The sequence below is a fragment of the Erpetoichthys calabaricus genome, chromosome 4 (genome assembly GCF_900747795.2).
Source record: "Erpetoichthys calabaricus chromosome 4, fErpCal1.3, whole genome shotgun sequence".
In the NCBI taxonomy this organism is placed as follows: Eukaryota; Metazoa; Chordata; class Cladistia; order Polypteriformes; family Polypteridae; genus Erpetoichthys; species Erpetoichthys calabaricus.
Genome location: NC_041397.2, coordinates 38,326,298 through 38,352,701, shown reverse-complemented (window position 1 = coordinate 38,352,701; position 26,404 = coordinate 38,326,298). Strand labels below are relative to the sequence as shown.

The 26,404-nt window shown below is 40.7% G+C and overlaps 1 protein-coding gene across 1 annotated transcript in view; it reads left to right on the top strand.

Moving 5' to 3' along the window:
* Positions 1-26,404, top strand: part of slco2b1 (solute carrier organic anion transporter family, member 2B1) — a 125,252-nt gene that overhangs the window by 28,952 nt on the left and 69,896 nt on the right. The window contains exon 3 of the mRNA XM_028799342.2: positions 23,744-23,881. Coding sequence (XP_028655175.1) covers positions 23,744-23,881 — 138 coding nt within the window. The remainder of the gene's footprint in view (positions 1-23,743; positions 23,882-26,404) is intronic.

The following is a 26,404-nucleotide window of genomic DNA, read 5'->3' as shown; positions in this document are numbered from 1 at the left end:
GAAAAGCAGATGCATGGGGCACTGTATGACCAAACCGCTGTGTATCCCTTATGACTACAGTTGCATGAACACATCAAGCTGCAGTTTGGTGCAGTAGCTGTGTGGCAAAAAGGCAAAATGATTGCAATCAAGTTGAAAAACAACAAAGATGTCTGCCTCCTAAAGGTCTGTTCATAATGCAGCAACTGTCAATGTTTGTGTCATGGGAAATTAGGAAGTTGCTGTGGTTGTGCGTCTTAATCTTGCAAGTCAGGAACTGACATTCTACCTTGTCACAGAAAAAAATTCCAGAAAAATATTTTGACATTTGCTCATTGGTGATTGTGTTAAAACATCCCACAAGCACATGTACTAAATTTGCATCAGTACAGCAGTGGACACCAGATATCCCTTTTCTGCTGTGATTATGCTGACGTTTTGGTATTTAAATATTTATATTACACATAATAACATTTTTTTTGTTTAAATTCGCTTGTTTTTCCGGTAATAAAAATAATCCTTAGCATGCTACACAAAATTCAACTTTGTGAGCATAAAGGCAATCAAGAAGCAATTACCTATTGACTCAAATGTGTGAGAGACAGAGGAATGGATTTAGCATTCTGATAACTTTGATAGTAGATATTTCATCTTCCATCCATATTCCAACCATCTGTCTCCGTCTTTAGCCGCTCTACAATGTCAGTCCAATGTTCTGCAGCTCCACACACTTCTGGCTGCCTCACCCCAAGTCTGAACACACACACACTAATGGATCTGCCCCATGCCACTAACATGGTGTAGGTGGCAACCAGACCAAGGATATCACAATACTTTGCAAAACCATCTGCATTATTAATTTGTTTTCACATTACTAAATAGTACAAGTTCGTTTTTAGGAAATCTTTTAAGTAAGCCCAACTTATCAATATGTGGCACATGAGACAAACTCAATCACAAATTGTAAAATATTTTTCCAATGGCAACTGAATAAATATAATAACTCATAAAGCACATAACTCTATCTGCTATCACAATATACTGTATGCATTGCATACTGCATATTCATTTCCTCCCTTTGCTATTAAATACAAATAAGACAGAACATCTGCTTCTAATTCACAAAAATGATTGTAATGGAGGCTAACTAGATTGACCTTTGTTGCTCAATGCGTTTTATACAACAAACTCATTCCATGACTTATGATCTGAAACACACATCTAGCAGTGTGGTCTCCCAGCCCTCCCATTAAAACACAGTTTTTTACATTCCACAGCTGCATGTGCATTTAATTAATAAAGTAAAATGAATAAATTGAGTGCAATATGATTCAGAGAGGGGTACTAATTGTAACACAGTGGTACAGTGGTTTCGACTCTGACTTGCAGAAATGATGAATTTTTTTTTGGAAAATTTACTGTATATTGTGTAAAGTTTACACATTCTTTTTAGATGCATGCAGGTTTCTTCTAGGTAAATTGGTTTTCTCTTATAACTTAAACGCCTGAAAGAAAAATCAGCTGAAGACATGAAACTGGCCCAGTACGAGTTGGTCTGTGTGTGTTGTGTATTGTAGGGACTTTGTTAGGACATGGTCTGGAATCTGGCCCCAGGTCAAAACTATTTGATGATCCCTGATGTAGTGATTGTATAATTTTTTAACTCTCTAAAAATTGAATAGAAAAACCCTGTTGAAAGCACAGTACAGTATCCTGAAATAATCGGTACAGAAACACATTACTTCTTGACCCACGTAGTCTGTAAAAACCTTATCTTTCTTAGCCACATACATTGAGTGAACAGAAAGGCAGATGATTGAGCCACAATACTGAATCACTTTTAAGTCTCTGAAATTACTTAAATGACACTAAAGAAGCACAAAATACATGGACAAAATAAATAAAAAAGAAATATTTAAGAAAAAACTGTAAACTTAAAACAGCAAAAATGTATAAACCAAGGTGTAATCCCATAAAATGTAATTATGTATCTAGATCGGTTCTGTGCATTAGTTCTGCCTGTGTTTTGCCTAGTGTTATTTATTTTGTCCCATGTTTATTCAGGGGTCTGTTCCAGAAAGAGAGATTAGATGATCCTGGATCTCAGAACAAATCCTGGTTTGCTTTAGAGCAACTTCTCACCAATGGATTAGCTAGTTTGAACGACTCAAACAATCCTGCAGATACTGATCCAAATTAATGCGCATTCACAGTAAAATTTATGAGCCTTTATGAGTTGAGCACTGAACAATCGCTCAACCAAGAATTAAAAGTCTATGAAACAGAGGGGACATCCTTCATGCCAACAGAAGAAGACGTGCTGGTCACAGCACATGATGATTATCAGCACATCCGATAAAAAGGAGCAACAGAGCAGCAGCAGCAGCCAATGAATGAGAGAGGACTCGAGGGAATAACCCTGAAAGAATGAATGCATAAAACAGTGAATCAGTGAAATCCGTGTGATCTTTGTGTGGAAAATTTTTGCATTGAGCAAAATTTACCCCTGACGATATTAGTTTACTTAAAATGTTATATGCCCTCAAAAAGTACTATAATTCCATGTTACAATATTAATGATTTCAAAAAATTCTAAGACTCATGGTGATAAGTGTTCAGGATAGACCTACATGGAATTATGCTAGTTAACTGTGAGTGATGTGGAAAGTTTTCCTGCCTGCACTGAACATTGATAATTATATATGTGACATCTCACATTATGTTAAGAATGGACAAGAGGGCACATTGATATTTGTACTGAGTGTTTGATATACTAGTACATACTTGCACTTCATTCAGAAAATTCATCAGCCAAATAAACTACATTACAAAACACCAAATTGAGGCAGCATTAATAAGTATATCAAGTATAGGTACCTGCTGAAGAGGGGAGTCTTCAGACGCATTTCTTTAATGGGCGAGGGACTCCACAGAAGAGATGAATGTGAATAGCTTGTTCCACCATCAAGTCTATTATTAGTTATTATTGCTTAGATATGCCACAATTGTTTAAATTTAATTACCCTACCTGTGGAATTCCTTTTTGATGGTAGCTATGTATTTCTATTTCAGGAACACAGCCTCTGTGTGTATGTGTGGGTTTGCAGATACTGCTTTAAAATTAAGTACACTTTTGGCACGTTGTCGATATGTACAGGATTTCGAATACTGTAAATAAACTGTCCTAAAAAAAAAGGAAATGTCCATGATTTGCATCGATGTTAACTCTGAGCATGTCACTTTTAGAAGGTTGCTCAGATATAATAAAGCATCAGATGTAAAATGATAATGTTCATGCAGGCACTCCTCTGGGCCTAATGGTCTAATTAGGTTTCTCTGGGCAGAACTTGGCAAAGGAGTTGCGCTTCTGTGTCAATTGCTTGTTAAGGAAGTAAAATAACATTTTCAACATATCCGCTTTTTCTTCCTTTTAAATAGTGCAGCTGGAATCAGCAGTTTGCATTGTACAGGACATTTATGAACTTTGGTTTTATGACTGAATGCTCTGCTATGGCTTCAAAGCTTTAATCCTTTATGTTAAACCTGGTCTTTTTCAGGTTAGTTTCAGAGTATTATTTGCCTCAGTAACAGAGCTGGATTTAGTCAGATCTTTCTTGCTGCAACAAGCAAAAAACAGGATTAGCAAAATATTCATATATTTGGCCTCATGGATCACACAGTTCTGGTTTAATATGTTCTAGAAACACAGTTTTAGATAAACCATGGTTTTGTGGAATGGAATTAACCTGACTGCCATAAATCATCAACTTACTTTCACATTAATCCTGCTTTCTGGAACACACCCAAGATCTCTCAACTGCTGCACTCATTAAAATGCCATTTATCTGATAAGCCTATGAGAGAGTCCTGTTAGTCACATGTTGTATTTCTGCTGCCTTCTTGTTTTAGTTCTTTCCTTTGTGACCTTGCTATTGTTTTACTAGATTGTTCAACAAAATCATGAAAATTAAGAAGATACCTAAGGTGTGGAGAAGTATATTAGTACCAATTTTCAAGAATAAGGGAGGTGTGCAGAGCTACATTAACTACGGGGCTATAAAGTTGATCAGCCACACCATGAAAATATGGGAAAGAGTGATGGACGCTATGCTAAGAGGAAAGGTGGTGATCTGTGAGCAGCAATATGATTTCATGCCAGGAAAGAATACTACAGATGTGAGATTTGCTTTAAGAGTGTTGATGGAGAAGTACATAGAAGGTCACAAGGAATTGCATTGCATGTTTGTGGATTTAGAGAGAAAGCAAATGGCAGGGTGCCAAGAGAGGAACTGTATGAGGAGATCAGGAGTAGCAGAAAAGAATGTAAGGGTGGTATAGAATATGTACTGTATGAGGACAGTGTGACTGTGGTGAGGTGTGCAGTTGGAATGACATCCTGGTTCAAGGTGAGAGTGGGATTAGATTAAGGATCGGCTCTAAGCCATTTCCTGTTTGCAATGGTGATGGACAGGTTGACAGATGAGGTCAGGCAGGACTCTCCATGGAGTATGATGTTCACAGATAACATTGTGATCTGTAGTGAGAGCAGACAGCAGGTTGATGCGAACTAAGAGAGATGGTGCCACATAATGCAGAGGAGTTGATTGAGAGTCAGAAACAATAAGATGTAGTACATGTGCGTAAATGAGAGCGAAGGTGGAGGAAGGATGCAACTGCAAAGAGAAGACAAAAATAAATACTTGGGTTCAACAGTCCAAAGCAACAGAGATTGTGGCAGACAGGTGTAGAAGAGAGTGCAAGCATGAGTGGTGAAGAGTGACTGGAGTGATTTGTGATAGAAGAGTAACTTCAAGAGTGAAAGGGAAGGTCTATAAAACAGTAGTGAGCAGCTATGTTGTATGGTTTGGAGACAGTGGCACTTACGAAAGAACAAGAGGCAAAGCTGGAAATGGCTGAGATGAAGATGCAACAATTTTCGCTTGGAGTAATGAGGGCAGACAGGATGAGAAATGAGTATATTAGAGGAACAACACAGTTACAACAGTTTGGTGAGCAAGTGAGAGAGGCTAGATTGACATGGTCTGGGCATATGCAGAGGAGAGATGAGGTGTACATCAGGAAAAGAATGTTGAGGATGGAACCACCATGGAAGAGGAAAACAGGAAGGCCAAAGAGGAGGTTTATGGATGTGGTGAGGGAGGACATTAAGGCAGTTTGTGTGGTAGAAAATAATGTAAAAGACAGGGGTAGATGGAGATGGATTATGCATCTTGACGACCCCTATTTGGTAGCAGCTGATAGAAGTAAAGGTTTGTCTTCCTTAGGCATTCAGTTAGGTAATTGTAGCATTTGTGTCTTTGAGACATTTAGTTTAATTGTTCTATTCTTGTCTATTTCAAGGCATTTTGTATTTTGTATTCCTTTGGTCTCTATTCCTGCTTACTATTTTGGTAAACAATTGATGGAAATCTGTTAGTGCTATGTATGTCTTTGTTGTATTTCAGCCAGTGCTACTCCTAGTGTTATGTGTGTTAGTTAATATAATTACGTTGTGGTTCTTTTTAGCTCTGTATATTATTTCATTTTTGAGCATTTATGCATGTTCTGTTATATTCCATGTATCCTGTGGGTGATTCCGTAGAGTTGGGGCCACCTGCCTATCACTGTCTAGGGGGTGCCCTCAGCCCTGCAAAGGCTGACGAAAACCTACAGTTACTTGCAGTTCTTTGAATGTGCTGGCATTGGTGAGTGTCTTTGGTGGTTACACTGTGCTTTCTTGTGAATAGTCTGTATATCTTTACAAATTGCTCTGTTTTTGACTGTTCTTTGGATTCATGTATTGGGATATTGTTTGCCTTGGATTACCTTTGCCTTCTCAGGCAACCTCTGCTGACACTTTTGTGCTCATTAGATCTTGACTTTCACAGAGCATTTTTGTATTATAAATAGTTTTACTTATAAAGATTCTACATTGGCTTGTGGTTTGTAGCCAGGGTTTGATGTTTTCACCCTTCTTATTGACATTTTTGAGTCAATTTTGTGAAAATGTGTGTGTAATAACCTCTAGTACATAACACTCCTTAGTTTTGCATAATTGATAACTTCTTATATTGTTTTTTTTCTAACTTTGAAGGAAGTTCTTTATTTGATTTATTATCATTGTTTTATCACCATTTTTATTTAGATTAATTTATTACTGGTGTTTTTTTGATGATTCAGTCTTCATTTTTTAAATAATAAACTAATTATATTTCCAAAAAGCATAGAATTTCTTTGTGTCTGGAAAGTCTTTTTTTGTTGGTTTTGGCTTTCCCTTTTGGGAATGCACAACATCACTCAATGAAGCCTAAAACAAACAAAAAGTTATTTCAAAGTTATTTTAGAACTACTGCAGTTTAAAGTAAATAAATAAATAAGTAAAAACTAGTTATATCCTCAAAAAATACGGAAAAAAACAGGAAAAGGAAAACATCATTCATGCTTTTACAAAATTAGGCAGAAATACAATGCCTCAACCTGAAATGAAAATAAGCACAATTCTCACACAACTGAGTTTGAGGATATCATATTTTGTTGTTATATAATATAAAAATTTTAAATGGGCAAATCATGTGTATATTTAAGACTAAAAAACACTGGGATTGATAGGATGTGATCAATGGTGTCTTATTTTAATTTCTTATTTGTCTTTTATTCTTCTTTTCTTCATTATGTAAAGCACTTTGAGCTACTTTTTGTATGAAAATGTGCTATATAAATAAATGTTGTTGTTGTTGTTGGAATACATGAAAAAATGATTTATAAATGGATTGCAAATGTTTGCTTAGAATTAATATGGATTAAAGAAGCAACTCATTATAGGAAAGATGCTCATGAAACTTCCAGTCCACAATGAAGTTAAAACATATTAGAACATTACAATATAAAAATAAGAAAATATAAAATTCAAACAATTTATCATTAAAACAAATCTTGATAGTAAATTATAGTGTAAAAACATTAAAAATGATAATTGATGGCTAAAAAATGCATTTTTGAAAAATTTTATGAGATGGAGAAAAATGTTTTTCATTTTTTAATTAGTGCTCAAACATCTATAAAAATGGCATAAAATAATCACAACATTTTTTTCAATGTAAACCTGTGTAATATGTTTAGAGTCATGAGTTATGCTATTAACATGGCTTTATAATATTATGACAACTGACTACTCTTTAAGTCTTTCATGTTTTCTTTCTCTTAACATTATTCTGTGGTTAAACTTGGCATTATTTCTACATTTAGTTATCCATTATAGCAAAATTGACCTTACAATGAATGTATCTTCAACAACAACAATATCAAGCCTTTGCTGTAGTCTATCAAAATGAAATATTATTCTATCTCTTTAATTAGAAGGCACATATTTTTAAATGGACATAAATCATTAATTTCCAAGGATTTATTTACCAAAACTCCATTTAATCATTCGTTTACTCCAAGTAGTAAACCTAAATTGTAGTCAGAAAAGAGTAGCCGTAAGGTTTGTAAAGCACAGTAATTAGAAACTCACACACGTAATCAAAGATATATATCCACCTCACCAAGGTGTTGTACTGATAACAACAAGTTGCATCCTACCATCAGAGTCTTAAGATGGTGGCTCCCAGGGAAATATGAACTGGTTTTGGAGAACACATGAAATTATTGTATTGTGAGGTTTCAAAACTCTTTTGGGACTCCCCCCAATGGGACGACACGGCGAAGAGCGTCCTGAAGAGTGATCACCTTGTCTGTGGAAGACTGATTATCCATTGCCGGGGCAACTGCAGGCTCACAGCGCTGCAATGCTCAAACGAAGCAAATCTGAGCCGATTGCAGTCGTGCTATAAGCGGCTCTCATTGGTGGTGGGTAATGCAAGGTACATTATAAATGCAGGGAACAGTATTACTTGGCCACTCACCTGGCCACAACCCTGCCTGAATGCTGTGTCTGTGTATAGGAGAGTGGTAGATCCCGCTACAATAAATAACTGTGCTGTTCCTGTTTCAACCAGAATAAAGCTGGTTTTACTAAAGTACTGAGACTCAGCCTCGTGTTTTGGGGTGCAAGACAGGGACTCATGCATCACAGTATCATGAGGAAAATAGGGTTAAATCAAAAAATAAATGCCACTACTGAATTTCTTGATCTCAAAAATCCTAAAGAGACATAAATCTTGTTCCCAATGATCCAAAATACTTGATAAAAAATTTAAATAAAACTCAGTTCATTAGAAATATTTCTATTAGTTTGCATAATCTTATGTTATATTTGTTTAAGTTTCATGTTTGCTTTCCTTTGGACCTTTATTGTTTGCTGTCTTTGTTTACTGTTTCTGGTTTTTCTGTTAAAATGTTCTGTTTCTGCTTTAACTCTGTTAGACCTGTAATTAGATTACAGACCTCAGGTGTATTAATTTCCCAATACTTCAGCTTTTGGCAACAACTTTAGACATTTCCAGCCACTGCCTGAAGTGCAGTTACATTAAATTTGTTATATTCTGTATTTGTTCTTGTACTGTTTAAGAGCATTTTTTGTATGTAATTTTATTCAGTTCATGTTTTTTTATGTTAAAGATGTTGTGGTTTAAATTTTATTTTGACTTGAATTAACAAAGCTAATTTTTATTAACATCATGTTTTCGTTGTTTACATGATGCTCTGAGTGGCACCACATGACCAACCCCCAGTGAATACATTTAGCGAATATTGCAAAGAACTGGTTGCAGTTTCTTGATCTTTTTATCCTTACAGTTCTGAGCTCTGCCTGCTTTTGACCTTGTTTTTAGTGCATGTTTTAGGTCTCCTGGGGCCTCATGTATAACGCCGTGCATAGAACTCACACTATAACATGGCATAAGCACAAAAGTGGGAATGTGCGTACGCACAGAAAAATCCAGATGCAGGAATCTGTACGTACGCAAACTTTCATGTTCTTCCGCTACATAAATCCCGATCAGCGTGAAAAGTAATGCACGTGCACGCGCCTTCTGTCCCGCCCCAACTCCTCCCTCTTTGAATATGCAAATCAATATAAATAGCCCTTAAGCTCAGCCTTCTGTGAAAAGACAATGGGAAAAGCACAGGTGAAAATATAAGAATTTCAGCGAATACCAAGTGGAGGCAACGGAAAAACGTACTATTTTTTGGTTTAAACAGTGATATAAACAACAAAAGGAAGTTGATCAAGTGACAGAGTGTCGGAGAAACTCGAAAGCTCAAGTTCACAAAGTGGCACAGTGTCCGAAATAAAAAAAGAAGTCACATATCAAAGCAAATGATTTGTTCTGTATTTGATCTTATATGTGCTTTGTGTTCGAATCACTACCTGCTTCTTAAATGGGCTTTCTCCTTCTCCAACAGGACACATAATCCATTACATTCGTGATATTACAGCTCTCTGAATAATTAAAATACTGAGATGTATACATGATATCTTTTTCATGATGATAGGAATGAAAGCATGCTATTAAACATGGGAACACGGTGGCGCAGTGCTTGTTCATGTCTCACGCAAGAGGCTTGCTGCTCCATGCGCGACCTTCGATGAAATAATTTATTACAGAAGTACTGTCTCTTTCAAACGTACTAACCTCCAATTCCTGTCCTTACTTTTCTTTCTCCAAATACCCAATCGCCACACAATCAGCTCTGTAATAGACGTGAAGCCATCTGTAAGCTTAGAACGCCAATTCTTCAAAACTTTTAAGGAACATTGAAATATCTTCATAGTACATGTTTATTCTATCCATCTATCCTTCCAGTGTCACGTCAGCACCAGCAAGAATACAACGCAATGCAGGAACAATCCATGAACTAGCTAGCACTGCGGCACCTTGTCCTCACATGTTTAATTATTAACAATACAGATTATTTAAATGAAGTTAAAGTTTTATCTGTTTAATATAATCAACATATTTTGCTGCATTTCATCTTAAAAATGATATCGTCATCATATGTAAATACGCGCTTTATAAAGTGGCTCAGGTTGTGCAATATTATAACTGTAGTGCAAGTTTACAGTGGGGTAATTGTACTTATAAGTACAAACAGTTCTACAAGGAGCACTTGATGGACTGATTGAGTGCATTTATAGTTCTTGGGATAAAACTTTTTCTGAACCGCGACTTGATACAGGAAAGGCTTTGAAGTGTTTTGCCGTGGCTGAGGCAGCGGCTACTTCATGCTATATACCGATAATTCTCTTTCCAATCACCTGCTGCTGTGATTCCCCACTCAGATACAGTGATATAAATACTCCGAGTGGTGCAGTGAGAGTAATATGGAAAAAGATGATCTGCTGTGGCAACCCTTAACGGAAGCAGCTGAAAGAAGAAGAAGATGCAGTGAGAGTAACAATGCTAAAGCAGTTATGGTATTTGGAATACTATGGCTATTTCCTGGACCATTATATTGCTGCAGGTTAATTACAATCAGATGCATTACACTAATAAACAATATGCAGTTTGTTTCAGTGTATTTATAAAGCCGCGTCAGGAATGTGGATCTAAGAAAGAAAGGATGACCACACAGGAACAGTAGCAGTGCTTTGACGCTGGGTGCTGCCAGTCTGCAAAACCGAGCGGAGAAATTGCGTACGCCAGTGTATGAGGTACTGTGGAAATGTGTGTGGCTTTACGCCAAGTTTAGGTTTTATACATCGCGATTTGAGTGTGGAAACGTTCGTACGCAACATTTCTGTGCGTACGCACTGTTTATACATGAGGCCCCTGGTCTTTAACTCATCTCACAATAATACTGAGACAGTTGTCTCATATCAGCTCTTTTTTTTCCTTTGACTGTATTTATCCATCCATCCATCAATCCATTGTCTTCCGCTTATCCAAGGTCGGGTCGCGGGGGCAGCAGCTTGAGCAGAGATGCCCAGACTTCCCTCTCCCCGGCCACTTCTTCTAGCTCTTCCGGGAGAATCCCAAGGCATTCCCAGGCCAGTTGAGAGACATAGTCCCTCCAGCGTGTCCTGGGTCTTCCCCGGGGCCTCCTCCCGGTTAGACGTGCCCAGAACACCTCACCAGGGAGGCGTCCAGGAGGCATCCTGATCAGATGCCCGAGCCACCTCATCTGACTCCTCTCGATGCGGAGGAGCAGCGGCTCTACTCTGAGCCCCTCCCGGATGACTGAGCTTCTCACCCTATCTTTAAGGGAAAGCCCAGAAACCCTGCGGAGGAAACTCATTTCAGCCGCTTGTATTCGCGATCTCGTTCTTTCGGTCACTACCCATAGTTCATGACCATAGGTGAGGGTAGGAACATAGATCGACTGGTAAATTGAGAGCTTCGCCTTGCGGCTCAGCTCCTTTTTCACCACGACAGACCGATGCAGCGCCCGCATTACTGCGGATGCCGCACCGATCCGCCTGTCGATCTCACGCTCCATTCTTCCCTCACTCGTGAACAAGACCCCGAGATACTTGAACTCCTCCACCTGGGGTAGGATCTCGCTACCAACCCTGAGAGGGCACTCCACCCTTTTCCGGCTGAGGACCATGGTCTCGGATTTGGAGGTGCTGATTCTCATCCCAGCCGCTTCACACTCGGCTGCGAACTGATCCAGAGAGAGCTGAAGATCACGGCCTGATGAAGCAAACAGGACAACATCATCTGCAAAAAGCAGTGACCCAATCCTGAGCCCACCAAAACGGACCCCCTCAGCGCCCTGGCTGCGCCTAGAAATTCTGTCCATAAAAGTTATGAACAGAATCGGTGACAAAGGACAGCCCTGGCGGAGTCCAACTCTCACTGGAAACGGGTTCGACTTACTGCCGGCAATGCGGACCAAGCTCTGGCACCGATCGTACAGGGACCGAACAGCTCTTATCAGGGTGGCCGGTACCTCATACTCTCGGAGTACCCCCCACAGGATTCCCCGAGGGACACGGTCGAATGCCTTTTCCAAGTCCACAAAACACATGTAGACTGGTTGGGCAAACTCCCATGCACCCTCCAGGACCCTGCTAAGGGTATAGAGCTGGTCCACTGTTCTGCGACCAGGACGAAAACCACACTGTTCCTCCTGAATCCGAGGCTCAACTATCCGACGGACCCTCCTCTCCAGGACCCCTGAATAGACTTTTCCAGGGAGGCTGAGGAGTGTGATCCCTCTGTAGTTGGAACACACCCTCCGATTCTTAAAGAGGGGGACCACCACCCCGGTCTGCCAATCCAGAGGCACTGTCCCTGATGTCCATGCAATGTTGCAGAGGCGTGTCAACCAAGACAGTCCTACAACATCCAGAGCCTTGAGGAACTCCGGGCGTATCTCATCCACCCCCGGGGCCCTGCCACCAAGGAGTTTTTTGACCACCTCGGTGACCTCAGTCCCAGAGATGGGGGAGCCCACCTCTGAGTCCCCAGGCTCTGCTTCCTCATTGGAAGGCATGTTAATGGGATTGAGGAGGTCTTCGAAGTACTCCCCCCACCGACCCACAATGTCCCGAGTCGAGGTCAGCAGCGCACCATCCACACCAGTGTTGACACTGCACTGCTTCCCCTTCCTGAGACGCCGGATGGTGGACCAGAATCTCCTCAAAGCCGTCCGAAAGTCGTTCTCCATGGCCTCCCCAAACTCCTCCCACGCCCGAGTTTTTGCCTCAGCAACCACCAAAGCCGCATTCCGCTTGGCCTGCCGGTACCTATCAGCTGCCTCCAGGGTCCCACAGGACAAAAGGGTCCTGTAGGACTCCTTCTTCAGCTTGACGGCATCCTTCACCGCCGGTGTCCACCAACGGGTTCGGGGATTGCCGCCATGACAGCCACCGACCACCTTATGGCCACAGCTCCGGTCAGCTGCCTCAACAATAGAGGCACGGAACATGGCCCATTCGGACTCAATGTCCCCCACCTCCCTCGGGATGTGGTCGAAGTTCTGCCGGAGGTGGGAGTTGAAGCTACTTCTGACAGGGGACTCTGCCAGACGTTCCCAGCAGACCCTCACAACACGTTTGGGCCTACCACGCCTGACCGGCATTCTCCCCCACCATCGAAGCCAACTCACCACCAGGTGGTGATCAGTTGACAGCTCCGCCCCTCTCTTCACCCGAGTGTCCAAGACATGTGGCCGCAAGTCCGACGACACGACCACAAAGTCGATCATCGAACTGAGGCCTAGGGTGTCCTGGTGCCAAGTGCACATATGAACACCCCTATGCTTGAACATGGTGTTCGTTATGGACAATCCGTGACGAGCACAAAAGTCCAATAACAAAACACCGCTCGGGTTCAGATCGGGGGGGCCATTCCTCCCAATCACACCCTTCCAGGTCTCACTGTCATTGCCCACGTGAGCATTGAAGTCTCCCAGCAGAACGAGGGAGTCCCCAGAAGGTATGCCCTCTAGCACCCCCTCCAGGGACTCCAAAAAGGGTGGGTACTCCGAACTGCTGTTCGGTGCATACGCACAAACAACAGTTAGGACCCGTCCCCCCACCCGAAGGCGAAGGGAGGCTACCCTCTCGTCCACCGGGGTAAACCCCAATGTACAGCCTCCAAGGTGGGGGGCAATAAGTATTCCCACACCCACTCGGCGCCTCTCACCGGGGGCAACTCCAGAGTGGTAGAGAGTCCAGCCCCTCTCAAGGAGATTGGTTCCAGAGTCCAAGCTGTGCGTCGAGGTGAGTCTGACTATATCTAGCCGAAACCTCTCAACCTCGCGCACTAGCTCAGGCTCCTTCGCCTTCAGAGAGGTGACATTCCACGTCCCAAGAGCCAGCTTCTGTAGCCGAGGATCGGACCGCCAAGGTCCCCGCCTTCGGCCACCACCCAACTCACACTGCACCCGACCTCCTTGGCCCCTCCCATAGGTGGTGAGCCCATGGGAAGGGGGACCCACGTTGCCTCTTCGGGCTCTGCCCGGCCGAGCCCCATGGGTGCAGGCCCGGCCACCAGGCGCTCGCCATCGAGCCCCACCTCCAGGCCTGGCTCCAGAGTGGGGCCCCAGTGACCCGCGTCCGGGCCAGGGAAAACGCCGTCCAAAATTGTTTTTCATCATAGGAGGTTTGTTTAGCCGCTCTTTGTCTCATCCCTCACCTAGGACCAGTTTGCCTTGGGTGGCCCTACCAGGGGCATAAAGCCCCGGACAACAGAGCTCCTAGGATCACTGGGACACGCAAACCCCTCCACCACGATAAGGTGGTGGTAAACTATGATACAGAGCTCAGACGTAACACTTATTATTGTGGGTTTGAACAGATGCCTGAAGGCTGGGATGTACAATAGCCAAGAAATAATTTCAGGAGAGATGAGAATGTACATTAATCATAGTAAGTGTGGTTAATGCATTGATGTAAATATATATTTTAGTAGCAGTTCCAACTCAAAATCCCCTTGTTCTGGCTATGCAAATCCCTGGGGGCACAGTCCTGTTACAACAGAAGAAGTTTAGATTTTGGTATAGATTCAACTGTACAGTATTCCTAAAGGAAAATAAGATTATTGTCTACTTAGCTATGTTTAAAAACCATAAATTATTTATATTTTAAAGAGTTGTGGTATTTGCGGATGTCACTCCATCAAAATTAATTCACTCACCAGCCTGGGGTCATTTCACAACTTTCTGAAAAAGAGAATATTTTTTTTTAAAAGAGAAGATCTTTTTCAAAGATTAATATCCAGCTGACATCTTTTTTGGATTTTATTTGTATTTGTAAATGTTTAGGCGAAGCGGTGGCTCTCAGGAAGGGATCTACACCTACAATCAGAATGTTGCCTGGGTTTGAATCCTGTAAACTCCAGAAGTGACTCTACTCTTTTGGGTCACAGGGGTCTGCTGGAGCCAATCCCATCCAACACAGGGTGCAAGGCAAGAAACAAACCCCGGGCAGGGTGCCAGCCCACCGCAGGGCACGCACGCACCCACACACACACACACACACACACACACACACACACACGCACACACACACCAGGCACACACTAAGGACAATTTAGAATCGGCAATGCACCTAACCTGCATGTCTTTGGACTGTGGGAGGAAACCGGAGCACCTGGAGGAAACCGACGCAGACACAGGGAGAACATGCAAACTCCACACAAGGGAGGACCTGGGAAGCGAATCCAGGTCTCCTAATTGCGAGGCAGCAGCGTGCCACCCCATCATCAAAATGAAACAATTTAAATATTTTCCACAATGTGGAAGCCCCTAATTCATGTAATCTACGTTACATAAAAATCAGTAATCAATCTGGACTGTTGCAAGAACTTTATCCCTTTGTCTTCAACCATACTATCTTTTTCTACATTTTCTTTTCCTCTTGCTCTCCCTGTTTGGTGGGAAAGAATATTGAGAGGCTGGTGAATGTACAGGTGCGGAAGTGGCTTGGATTACCCAGATGCCTCAGTAGCATAGGCCTATATGGCAACGGAGCGCTCTCTCTTCCAAAATCAAGCCTGGTAGAAGAGTACAAATGCTACAAAGCAAGGCTTGAAATAACCCTCACGGAATCCAGGGATCCCTTGGTCAGAGGCACTGCTTTCACCTTGGTAACAGGTAGGAGGTGGAGGCCAGGAGCAGCAGTGGCACAGGCAAAGGCTGCCCTGAGACATCGGGACATAGTGGGACAAGTCCAAACCAGCAGAGTGGGCCTAGGCCTGCGTACAACACCCAAATGGCAGAAGGCTAACCCGTTACAACGGCAACGCCTGGTGATAGAGGACGTGCGCCACCAGGAGGAAGCGGGCAGATGAGCTAGGGCTGTGTCCCAAGCCAAGCAAGGCCGCTGGATGAAGTGCGATGGTGTGGAGAGGAGAAAGATCACCTGGAGCGAGCTGTGGAATATGGAGTCCAATATGCTGAGCTTTACCATCAGAGCCACATATGATGTCCTGCCCTCTCCAACAAACTTGCATCTTTGGTTTGGAGAGGATCCAGCCTGTCTCCAGTGTGTTGCCCCAGCAACTCTTAAACACATCCTGGTGGGTTGCAAGATGAGCCTTACCCAAGGCAGATACACCTGGCGCCACAACCAAGTGTTGAGGAGCTTGGCAGCTGCACTGGAGATTAAGAGGGTAACCACCAACGCCATACCCTTGGAAGCTGAGACTGCCTCTCGGCAACGAACATCTTTTGTCCATGAGGGGGAGAAGCAGCCGGTCAAAAGAGCGTCTCAAGTCTCATTTCCACTGAATGCAGCCCGAGACTGGGAAATGCAAGTGGATCTAAATCAAAGACTCCCATTCCCACCTGAAATCACAATAACAAACCTGCGGCCAGACCTGGTCCTTTGGTCTAAATCCTGTCGACGTGTGTTCATTGTGGAGCTGACAGTCCCATGGGAGGAAGCCACGGATGAGGCATTTGAAAGGAAAAAGCTGCGATATACAAACTTGGAAGATGAAGCAGAGGACCGGGGCTGGAAAGTGTCTGTGCATCCAGTGGAGGTGGGCTGCAGGGGTTTCGTAGCTAGTTCCACCACGAGGCTACTGAAGGAGGTAGGAATCAGTGGGCAGGTTCAGCGGAAGACCATAAAGGAGCTGGCAGATACCGCCATAAGAAGAAGCCATTGGTTGTGGCTGAAGCGGGATGAGACCGTATGGGCTGCTCATGGAGCCTTCAGCGCGGCACACACCCAGGTCTGATCAGCCTGTGGTGGGCCGTCCTTGGGCGAGGGTGTATTGTGATAAAGGCTGAAACATACAATGACCCCGGGGTATACAACTGATGATGTGTCGTACTGGAGGCAGTAACAATGCCAGATGAAAACCCATGAGGACACCTCTAGTCCTACCTAAGAAATCAATGCTGTCCTGATTACAAAGGGATTAAAACACCTAGTCCTAATAGACATGCTAAATGTGAATTTTAAATACAGGTAAAATTCAGTTACAACGAACTGCCAGGGACCTAAAAAATATTTTGTTGTAGTGAAAATTTCATAGTAATGAGATTCTGTATTTGTCACTATAATGCTTTCTTTAACTTGTGTCCAGATGTTTGCAATCATTTCAATAGCTTCTTTCGCATTAACTTTAATCTCCTCCTGTGTCTGACAAGAATTTTTCTCAGCATTTCCTTGCAATAATACACTGGGGATGAATTCAACGCGAACATTATCTAAATGTGGAAGCATGTTGTGGGCAGCACAGTTATCAATGAGAAGCCGAATCATCCTTTTCTTCTTCTTCATATTGTGAGGTTTCTGAACTCTTTTGGGATCCCCCAACCCCGCACCCAATGGGAATGACATTCTGAAGTGCGTCCTGAAGCGCAATTGCTGCATCCATGGAAGATTGTTTGTCTGTTGCCAGGGCAGGGCAACAGCAGGCTCACGGAGCTGCAGTGAAGCGTCACAGAAGCAAATCCTAAAAGACTGTGGTTATTTATTGTAGCGTGATCTGCCGCTCTCCTATACACAGACACAGCAGTCAGGCAGGGTTGTGGTCAGGTTAGTGGCCAAGTAATACCGTTCCCTGCATTTACAATGTTCCTTGCGTCACCCATCAAGATCTTTTCTGTTTCCTTTGGCGTTAAGCCACCCCAGAGCTGTGAACCTGCTATTGCCCCAGCAATAGATAAACAGTCCTCCACAGATGTGGTGATCACACTTCAGGACGCTCTTCAGCATGTTGTCCAGTTGGGGTAGGTCCCAAGAGAGTTTAGAAACCTCACATTTTCTTGAGTGAGTGCCGCAATAATAGGAATGTTTCTTGAACGAGCGTCACTGAATTGCATAAAAACTGATTTTTCAATGTCTTCAAATACAGCAGTTCGCATACATTTGCAACCCGAGATTGTTCTTCTTTTTTTGCTCTGCCTTTCAAGAAAGTTGACAGTGTCAATGGCGAAATTCCAAATTCACTGGCAACGTCTTTTTTCTTTTTGCCGCAATCAAGAGCTGCAAAAATGTAAAGGTTTTTTTTCTAATATGAACTGTTATAATTTTTTCGTGTCTGCTGTTTCTATAGGAGGTTGACAATGAGTTAAATTCCAATGGATGTATGTGCTGAATGTATTTCATAATAAAGTGATTTCTATAGACTCGTGTCATATGGGGAAACTGTTGGGACCATAAAAATACTTCATTGTAATGAAAATTTTGTTGTAAAAATATTCATTGTAATGGAATTTTACCTGTAAAGCAATTTAATAATATTTGGTTTTACAAGTAATTCTAGAGTGGTAAAAAATGTAAATATATACTGTGAATAGAAAATCTTATCTACAATAATTGTTCTTAAAAACTATGGTGAAAAAGAGTACAAAAGAGTTCATTTTCTTTTATAAGTATTCTTTTTTTATAAGCATGTGGTCATACTGCAAATATCTGGCACCTTATACTGTACTTATCATAATGCCATGGTATTCCCATTAGTTGTCATGCTGTAGAATAATAATGGCTTTATAGCAGTTCTAAAGGCCTTGTGATGTTTAGTGCAGTTATCAAGGCTAAAGCTTTCCTTTACATTCAATCCAAATTCCTCACATGTCCTTTGATTAGCTGTATCTATGCTATGAGATTTTTCATCATTGTGACACCTTACTTCACATCAAATTAGTTAAGTGAATTAAAATGCAGTCAAAACGAATATGTTGCCCATCTATATGCCATGGACAATGTTGGGCAGAATAACCTAAAAAAGTATTAATTACTGAATACTGAATATACAGTCCTTAATGTATTCAGATTTGTATTCTGAGAGAATACTCAAAGTGTGTAACTTATTGTGAATACTTTCCAAATACATTTAAAATACTTTCAGGGATTTATTTATAGCCAAGTTCATAAAAATAATATAACAAGTTAAACATTTAAATTTTGGCTTCAGCCATTGGATTTGGGCATCATTCGCACCCTGAAAGTGTATTATTGCAAGGAAATGCTGAGAAAAATTCTTGTCAGACACAGGAGGAGATTAAAGTTAATGTGAAAGAAGCTATTGAAATGATTGCAAACATCTGGACACAAGTTAAAGAAAGCATTATAGTGACAAATGCAGAATCTCATTACTATGAAATTTTCACTACAACAAAATATTTTTTAGGTCCCTGGCAGTTCGTTGTAACTGAATTTTACATGTATATTTAAAAATCTCACAAATAACTGAAGCTCTGGTTTTACTGTTCATCAAAAATGAGGGACGCCAACGTTTTCATGAGCTTTTATTAATCTTCTTCTTCTTTCGGCTGCTCCCATTAGGGGTTGCTACAGCGTATCATCTGTCCGCATATGGATTTGGCAAAATTTTACACCGGATGCCCTTCCTGACATAACCCTCCCCATTTATCCGGGCTTGGGACCGGAACGAAGAAACACATTGGTTTGTGCATCCTCTGTGGCTGGGTTTATGAACTTTTATTAATAAAGTTGAATATTTGAAAAAACATAATGTCAGTAACTCAGAGTGTGATTTATTCATTTCACATTCTTGAGTTTTGTTTTTTTTTAAGAAACAAACATAATAAAAAGTCAAGTTATGCATTTTTCACGTAGCATACATATGCTTAATTCCTTTCATAATAAGGCATGTGTGTAAATTTCAAGATTCTGTTCAGGAAAGCAGGATTAGTGTGACATCCCATTAAAGTCAAACCTGTGTTTCTAAAAGAGATTAAGCCAGAATTGCATGATCCGTGAAGCTAAAGATGTGGATAACTTGCTGTTCCTGCTTTTTGGAATGGGATCAGGATATGCCTCTTCCAGAAAAAAAAAGTAGTAAAAACCAGCTCATATACTAAGTCAACCAATGCTCTGAAACTAACTTGCAAAAGAGCAGGTTTAATGTGATGGATTAAAGCTTTGATGCTGCAGCAGAGCATCGAACCATAAAATCAAAGTTCATAAATGTGTCATCAGAAAAGCTGATCCCAGATACAGTGCATCCAGAAAGTATTCACAGCGCATCACTTTTTGCACATTTTGTTATGTTACAGCCTTATTCCAAAATGGATTAAATTCATTTTTTTCCTCAGAATTCTACACACAACACCCCTCAATGACAACGTGAAAAAAGTTTACTTGAGGTTTTTGCAAATTTATTAAAAATATAAAAACTGGGAAATCCTATATACATAAGCATTCACAGCCTTTGCTCAATACTTTGTCGATGCACCTTTGGCAGCAATTACTGCCTCAAGTCTTTCTGAATATGATGCCACAAGCTTGGCACACCTATCCTTGGCCAGTTTCGCCCATTCCTGTTTGCAGCACCTCTCAAGCTCCATCAGGTTGGACGGAAAGCGTCAGTGCACAGCCATTTTAAGATCTCTCCAGAGATGTTCAATCAGATTCAAGTCTGGGATCTGGCTGGGCCACTCAAGGACATTCACAGAGTTGTCCTAAAGCCACTCCTTTGATATCTTGGCTGTGTGCTTAGGGTCTTTGTCCTAATGAAAGATGAACCGTCGCCCCAGTCTGAGGTCAAGAGCTCTCTGGAGCAGGTTTTCATCCAGGATGTCTCTGTACATTGCTACAGTCATCTTTCCCTTTATCCTGACTAGTCTCCCAGTCCCCGCCGCTGAAAAACATCCCCACAGCATGATGCTGCCACCACCATGCTTCACTGTAGGGATGGTATTGGCCTGGTAATGAGCTGTGCCTGGTTTCCTCCAAACGTGACGCCTGGCATTCACACCAAAGAGTTAAATCTTTGTCTCATCAGACCAGAGAATTTTCTTTCTCTTGGTCTGAGAGCCCTTCAGGTGCCTTTTGGCAAACTCCAGGCAGGCTGCCATGTGCCTTTTACTAAGGAGTGGCTTCCGTCTGGCCACTCTACCATAAAGGCCTGATTGGTTGATTGCTGCAGAGATGGTTATCCTTCTGAAAGGTTCTCCTCTCTCCACAGAGGACCTCTGGAGCTCTGACAGAGTGATCATCGGGTTCTTGGTCACCTCCCTAACTAAGGCCCTTCTCCCCCGATCGCTCAGTTTAGATGGCCGGCCAGCTCTAGGAGGAGTCCTGGTGGTTTTGAACTTCTTCCACTTACGGATGATGGAGGCCACTGTGCTCATTGGGACCTTCAAAGCAGCAGAATTTTTTCTGTAACCTTCCCCAGATTTGTGCCACGAGACAATCCTGTTTCGGAGGTCTACAGACAATTCCTTTGACTTCATGCTTGGTTTGTGCTCTGACATGAACTGTCAACTGTGGGACCTTATATAGACAGGTGTGTGCCTTTCCAAATCATGTCCAATCAACGGAATTTACCACAGGTGGACTCCAATTAAGCTGCAGAAACATCTCAAGGATGATCAGGGGAAACAGGATGCACCTGAGCTCAATTTTGAGCTTCATGGCAAAGGCTGTGAATACTTATGTACATGTGCTTTCTCAATTTTTTTATTTTTAATAAATTTGCAAAAACCTCAAGTAAACTTTTTTCATGTTGTCATTATGGGGTGTTGTGTGTAGAATTCTGAGGAAAAAAATGAATTTAATCCATTTTGGAATAAGGCTGTAACATAACAAAATGTGGAAAAAGTGATGCGCTGTGAATACTTTCCGGATGCACTGTACATATTCAAGAAGCAAAAAAGCAGGCAAAATGTTGAAAATCCCGTGTTGCTTCTTGAACGAGCAATTGACATACAAGCATAACTCTTCACCAAATGCTGTCCAGAGAAATGTAACTACACCACAAATGGACATTCTGGCATGCTCAGAGGACTGTCAACATGAACATTGTTCTACATCAAGACTTTAATACACGGGTGTCGAACTCCAGTCCTGGAGGGCCACAGTGGCTGCAGGTTTTCATTCCAACCATCTTCTTCATTAGTGACCAGTTTTTGCGCTAATTAACTTCTTTTGCCTTCGTTTTAATTAACTTGACTCAGGCCCCCTTAGTTGTCTCTTTTTATTAATTAGCAGCCAAAAAATAATGAGACACAAAACGAGCCGCCACATGACCAGCTCACCTGTGCCCATCACACAATATCTGAAAATAAAGAATGGTGGTGGTCTGAGTAAGGCTGATCTCTCGGGTCACCATAACATTTTGATGATGTTCTTAGAAAAAACAGAAAATCAACAGTTTTGGAAATGTCTGCTGTGGCAGAATGAGAGCAGCAACAAGCTGTGGAATTAAATAACAGGTTTAATTAACAGTAAGAATCGGCTTCTCATTAAGACATGAATGAAATTGGTTGGAGTTTGAAATCCCAATTTAGCTGGTCATCTGTTGGCTCGTTTCACGTCTCATTTCTATTTGGCTATCATTTAATGAAGAAACAAATCAATTCAGAAGACTGACTCCTTGAAAACAAAGTTATTAAAATGAATGGAAAAGGAGTTAATTAGCAGTGAAAACTAGTCACTGATTAGGAAAAGAGTTAGAATGAAAACCTGCAGCAACTGCGACACTCCAGGCCTGGAGTTCGACACCCCTGCTTTAATATATCTGAGCAAACTTGTAAAACATGCCGTGTTCAGAGTTATTATATCATGGCTTTGTGAAAATCATGGACATTTCCTTTGTTTTTTTAATTGGCAGTTTCTTATACATATCGGCAAAGTGATTGCAAAAGTGTACCTAACTTTGAAGTAGCAACTGTATGCATATACACACACACACACACACAGGCTGACTTCCTGAAGCAGAAATAAATAACCACCATCAAAGAAGAATTCCACAGATTTGCAGGTAGGGCAATCAAATTTAAACAAATGTGGCACTTCTGAGAAATAATAACTGACTTGCTGGTGGAACATGCTGCCCACCATTATTCTCTCTCTCAGCAGAGTCCCTCACCCTTTAAAGAAATGTCTCTAAGGACTCCCCTCTTCTGCAGGTACCTATACCTGATATGCTTATTAATGTAGTTCAGGGATTTTTAATATCATTAATATTGCAAAAATGGAATACAATGCTTTCTTGAGGGCATATAACATTTCAAGTAAAGTAAAATCACCAGGGGTACATTTTGAACAATGCAATAGTTTACCATACAAAGTTTACACAGATTTGACTGATTAACTGTTGTACGCATTCATTCTTTCAGTTATATTCCTCCACTCCATCGCCATTTCCTTACCAGCTGCTGCTCCTATTTTATCGGATGTACCGAAATTTTTCATGCACGGCTGGCATTATGGTTGTCCACTGTTTTGCAAACTTGTAGTCCTTGGTTGATCAACTGTTCAGTGTGTGACTCATAAAGTCTTGTAAATTTTGCTATGAATGTGCATTTAACCTTGGATTGTGGGGTTCAAATTCTAAGATCCAGGATTAACTAACCTCTTTCTGGAACAGACCCCAGATGCTGTGCTGTTCATTGTATAAGTATGTCTTATCTGGTCAAAAAAGTCCACCATAGATCCCCATTTAAATCCCCTTTTAACTTTAATGCCCATTTCAAGATGCAGTTAGGCTCAACAGGTTACATTTCCTCTGCATCTATAGCGCTGCTGCTTAAAATATCAAATAATTACTGCTACTCGTTAATGCACAACCAGGTAAAAAGCAAAACAAACACTTTAAGAAAAATAGGTAAAAAGAACAAGATTTATGAATCAGTTTAGCTCACCTAAAAATCAAACAGACTCCTCCAGAACCACCATTTTACATCTGCAACTCTGCTGATTCCAATACGACAGAGAGAGAAAGCCTGAGAGAAAGAGAGAGAGAGCAAGAGCTGGACTCCTTAATAGAAAACATTTAGAACCAAATCTCGTAAATTCTAGATAATTAAATTTTCCTAGTAAGTATTTCCGTAAAAATATCTTCATACTACAATACTGTTCATCATGCTATTTTTAACTCTTATCTGAATTTGTTACAACAGGCTTATTTATACTTCCCAATTTTCTTTTTTTTTCTTTTCTTTTTTACAGTTTTTTGTATTTTGCCATGGACTTTTACAATTGGCCCAGCTTTTGGTCTCAGGCTATCTTAAAAGCTCAATTTCAACCATTGAGAAACGATATGGACTTTCCAGTCAGACCTCCGGATTGTTAGCATCTTTCAATGAGGTAAGAAATGTGCCCTTTTTTGCTAATAATACTATGTATGTTTGTTTAGGAAGATAATAAATAAATAAGAAATAAGGTATAAAGTCATGATTTATTAATAATAATAAAGGAATACTACATGTGGTTTGTAGTGGTGGGTATGAAAAAATTTTAATCTCATGTTTTCAAGGTGAAAGTACATTTCAAAGATTCTGATTGAACAGGACCAAATAGTGATCAACACTGGACAATGGCAAACAATGTGAAAAATGTCCATGGAAAAAAGAACAAAAACCTTTGCATAACACATGTTGCATAATCCTCATGTCTTCCATTCACATGCTTAAAATTCTTAAAGGTCAAGCAATTTTTTGCTAAAATATTATTAATATTTACTTCCAGATAACTCCCAATACAAGATAAACAGGAAAGATGATTTCCTATAATACAGTGCTTTTGAACTGAAGGCAGAATTCTTGAGCAATGAATGACAGAAAGAGGTGGATTCTTGACCAACAAATGAGGGGGCAGATCTTTAATTCAAAAGCACTGTATATGGCTGAATTCTGTTGCTCTCAGTTTGGCAATCTTCCCTACAATATCAATAGAAGACCAGTATCTTTTCCAGTCTCATCTCTAATTAAAGAAGTGAGGGTTTCACTTCAACCATTACCATCAGAAGCAACAAATCAATCTGGGTATCAAATCTAATCATATTCTCTAGCCGTATGTCTGTCAGTTACATAATTGGATATTTTTTTGTGAAATTAATAGGTATATACATGATTTTCATGCAAAACACCATTTTGTGTCATTAAAAATCATTATTGTATACGCTTAGTAGTGCAACTGGGCAAGCATAGCTCCCTAAGGCTGTGCCACAACAACAGATCTGTGCCTAGTTTAAGCTACCACATAATAGTTTTGGCTTGCAGTAGACTCTGCCTACATATCACTGTTTGTTTGTGTAGTGAAGGGTTTTTTCTATAAGTGACAAAATCTAGGTGGCTGACTCTGATTATTGTGATATTATGAAATTCACTCAAAAATAATCTGTGTGGGCTCACAAAACTGAAGAAAAGGCTACTACCTTTTAGATTCCACAAATGCTAAAGTAGGTGAATCTCCAATTGAAGAAGCAGGTTTGTGTCTTACATGAAAAAAATAAGCTTACAAATTCCATCCATCCATTATCCAACCTGCCATGTCCTAACTACAGGCTCACGGGGGTCTGCTGGAGCCAATCTCAGCCAACAAACCGGAAAGGAAACAGCCCACCGCAGGGCACACACACCAGGGACAATTTAGGATCACCAATCCACCTAATCTGCATGTCTTTGGACTGTGAGAGGAAACCGGAGCACCCGGTGGAAACCCACTCAGACACGGGGAGAACATGCAAACTCAACGCAGGGAGGACCTGGGAAGCGAACCCGGGTCTCCTAACTGCGAGGCAGCAGTGCTACCACTGCATCACCGTGCCACCCACATCAAATTTCAATCAGTCTTTTCAATAATATTTAGCCTAAACACAATTCATTATGAGATTTTATTGGGTTCTAGGGTAACAACAGCTTGAAGGTGTTAGCAGAGTGGAGCTTTAAATTCAACAGAGAAACATCTTCAGCCTTCAGATTGCAATAAACAACCCAGCAGACAAAAGAAATTGAAATATTCAATATAAAATCTTGTGGAGCTAGAATAAGAAAACAGTGTTACTTGTAATATTTGATGGCTTTAATCAAAAATTCAAAAAAGGAAAAACAATAATGAAGGTGGTGAAAAGGGATTGCCTAACAGACCAGTTAAAATTAATGAAATCAAGTCCAAAAACCGATATTCAGAATCTAAATAAAACAGCAGAGATTATAAACCAGAAAATCAAAACATTCACTTACATTATACACAAGGTTGATATCTAAATCCAAATTCTGAAGGATAATTGAAAACAGAAGTTAACATAATGCCTAAGTAGGGGACTAGAGACTGTCATCTCATTGTAAAGGCAACAAGTACCAAGTCAAAGAACTAAGAAATACATAATTAACATAATACTATAATGAAACCAACAAAATAATAATCAATGAGAAATACTAATAAATAAATGGAAAGCATACACAAACATGCACTGAAAAATAATTTGCAAAATATTGTTTCAGAGTCAACAATAAACAAACAAACAAAAAAAAAAATGACGCTAGTGTTATGGAAAAGCCAGGGCTGTTGCTTTGAGTGTGTATGTAATGTAATGGTTTTGCATTGTTTGTATATTTTTTAAATGTTATTATTATTTTTTGCTTTTGAGCTTTGGTGTAGATGATAACTGTAGTTTGTTTTGATTCTTGCTTTATTTTTGTCTTGTTTGGATTCTCTGGCTTTTGATGACTGCATTATGCATTAAGGTACAATGTTTTGATTTTAATTTGTGTTTACAAGCTTTAGGTTTTGCTTTTTTTATTTTTCTTGGTAGTGTTGCTGTTTTTTCTTGCTCTATTTTTGATGAAACCTTACATTTGAGGAACTTGCTTTGTTTTGTGTTTTGGC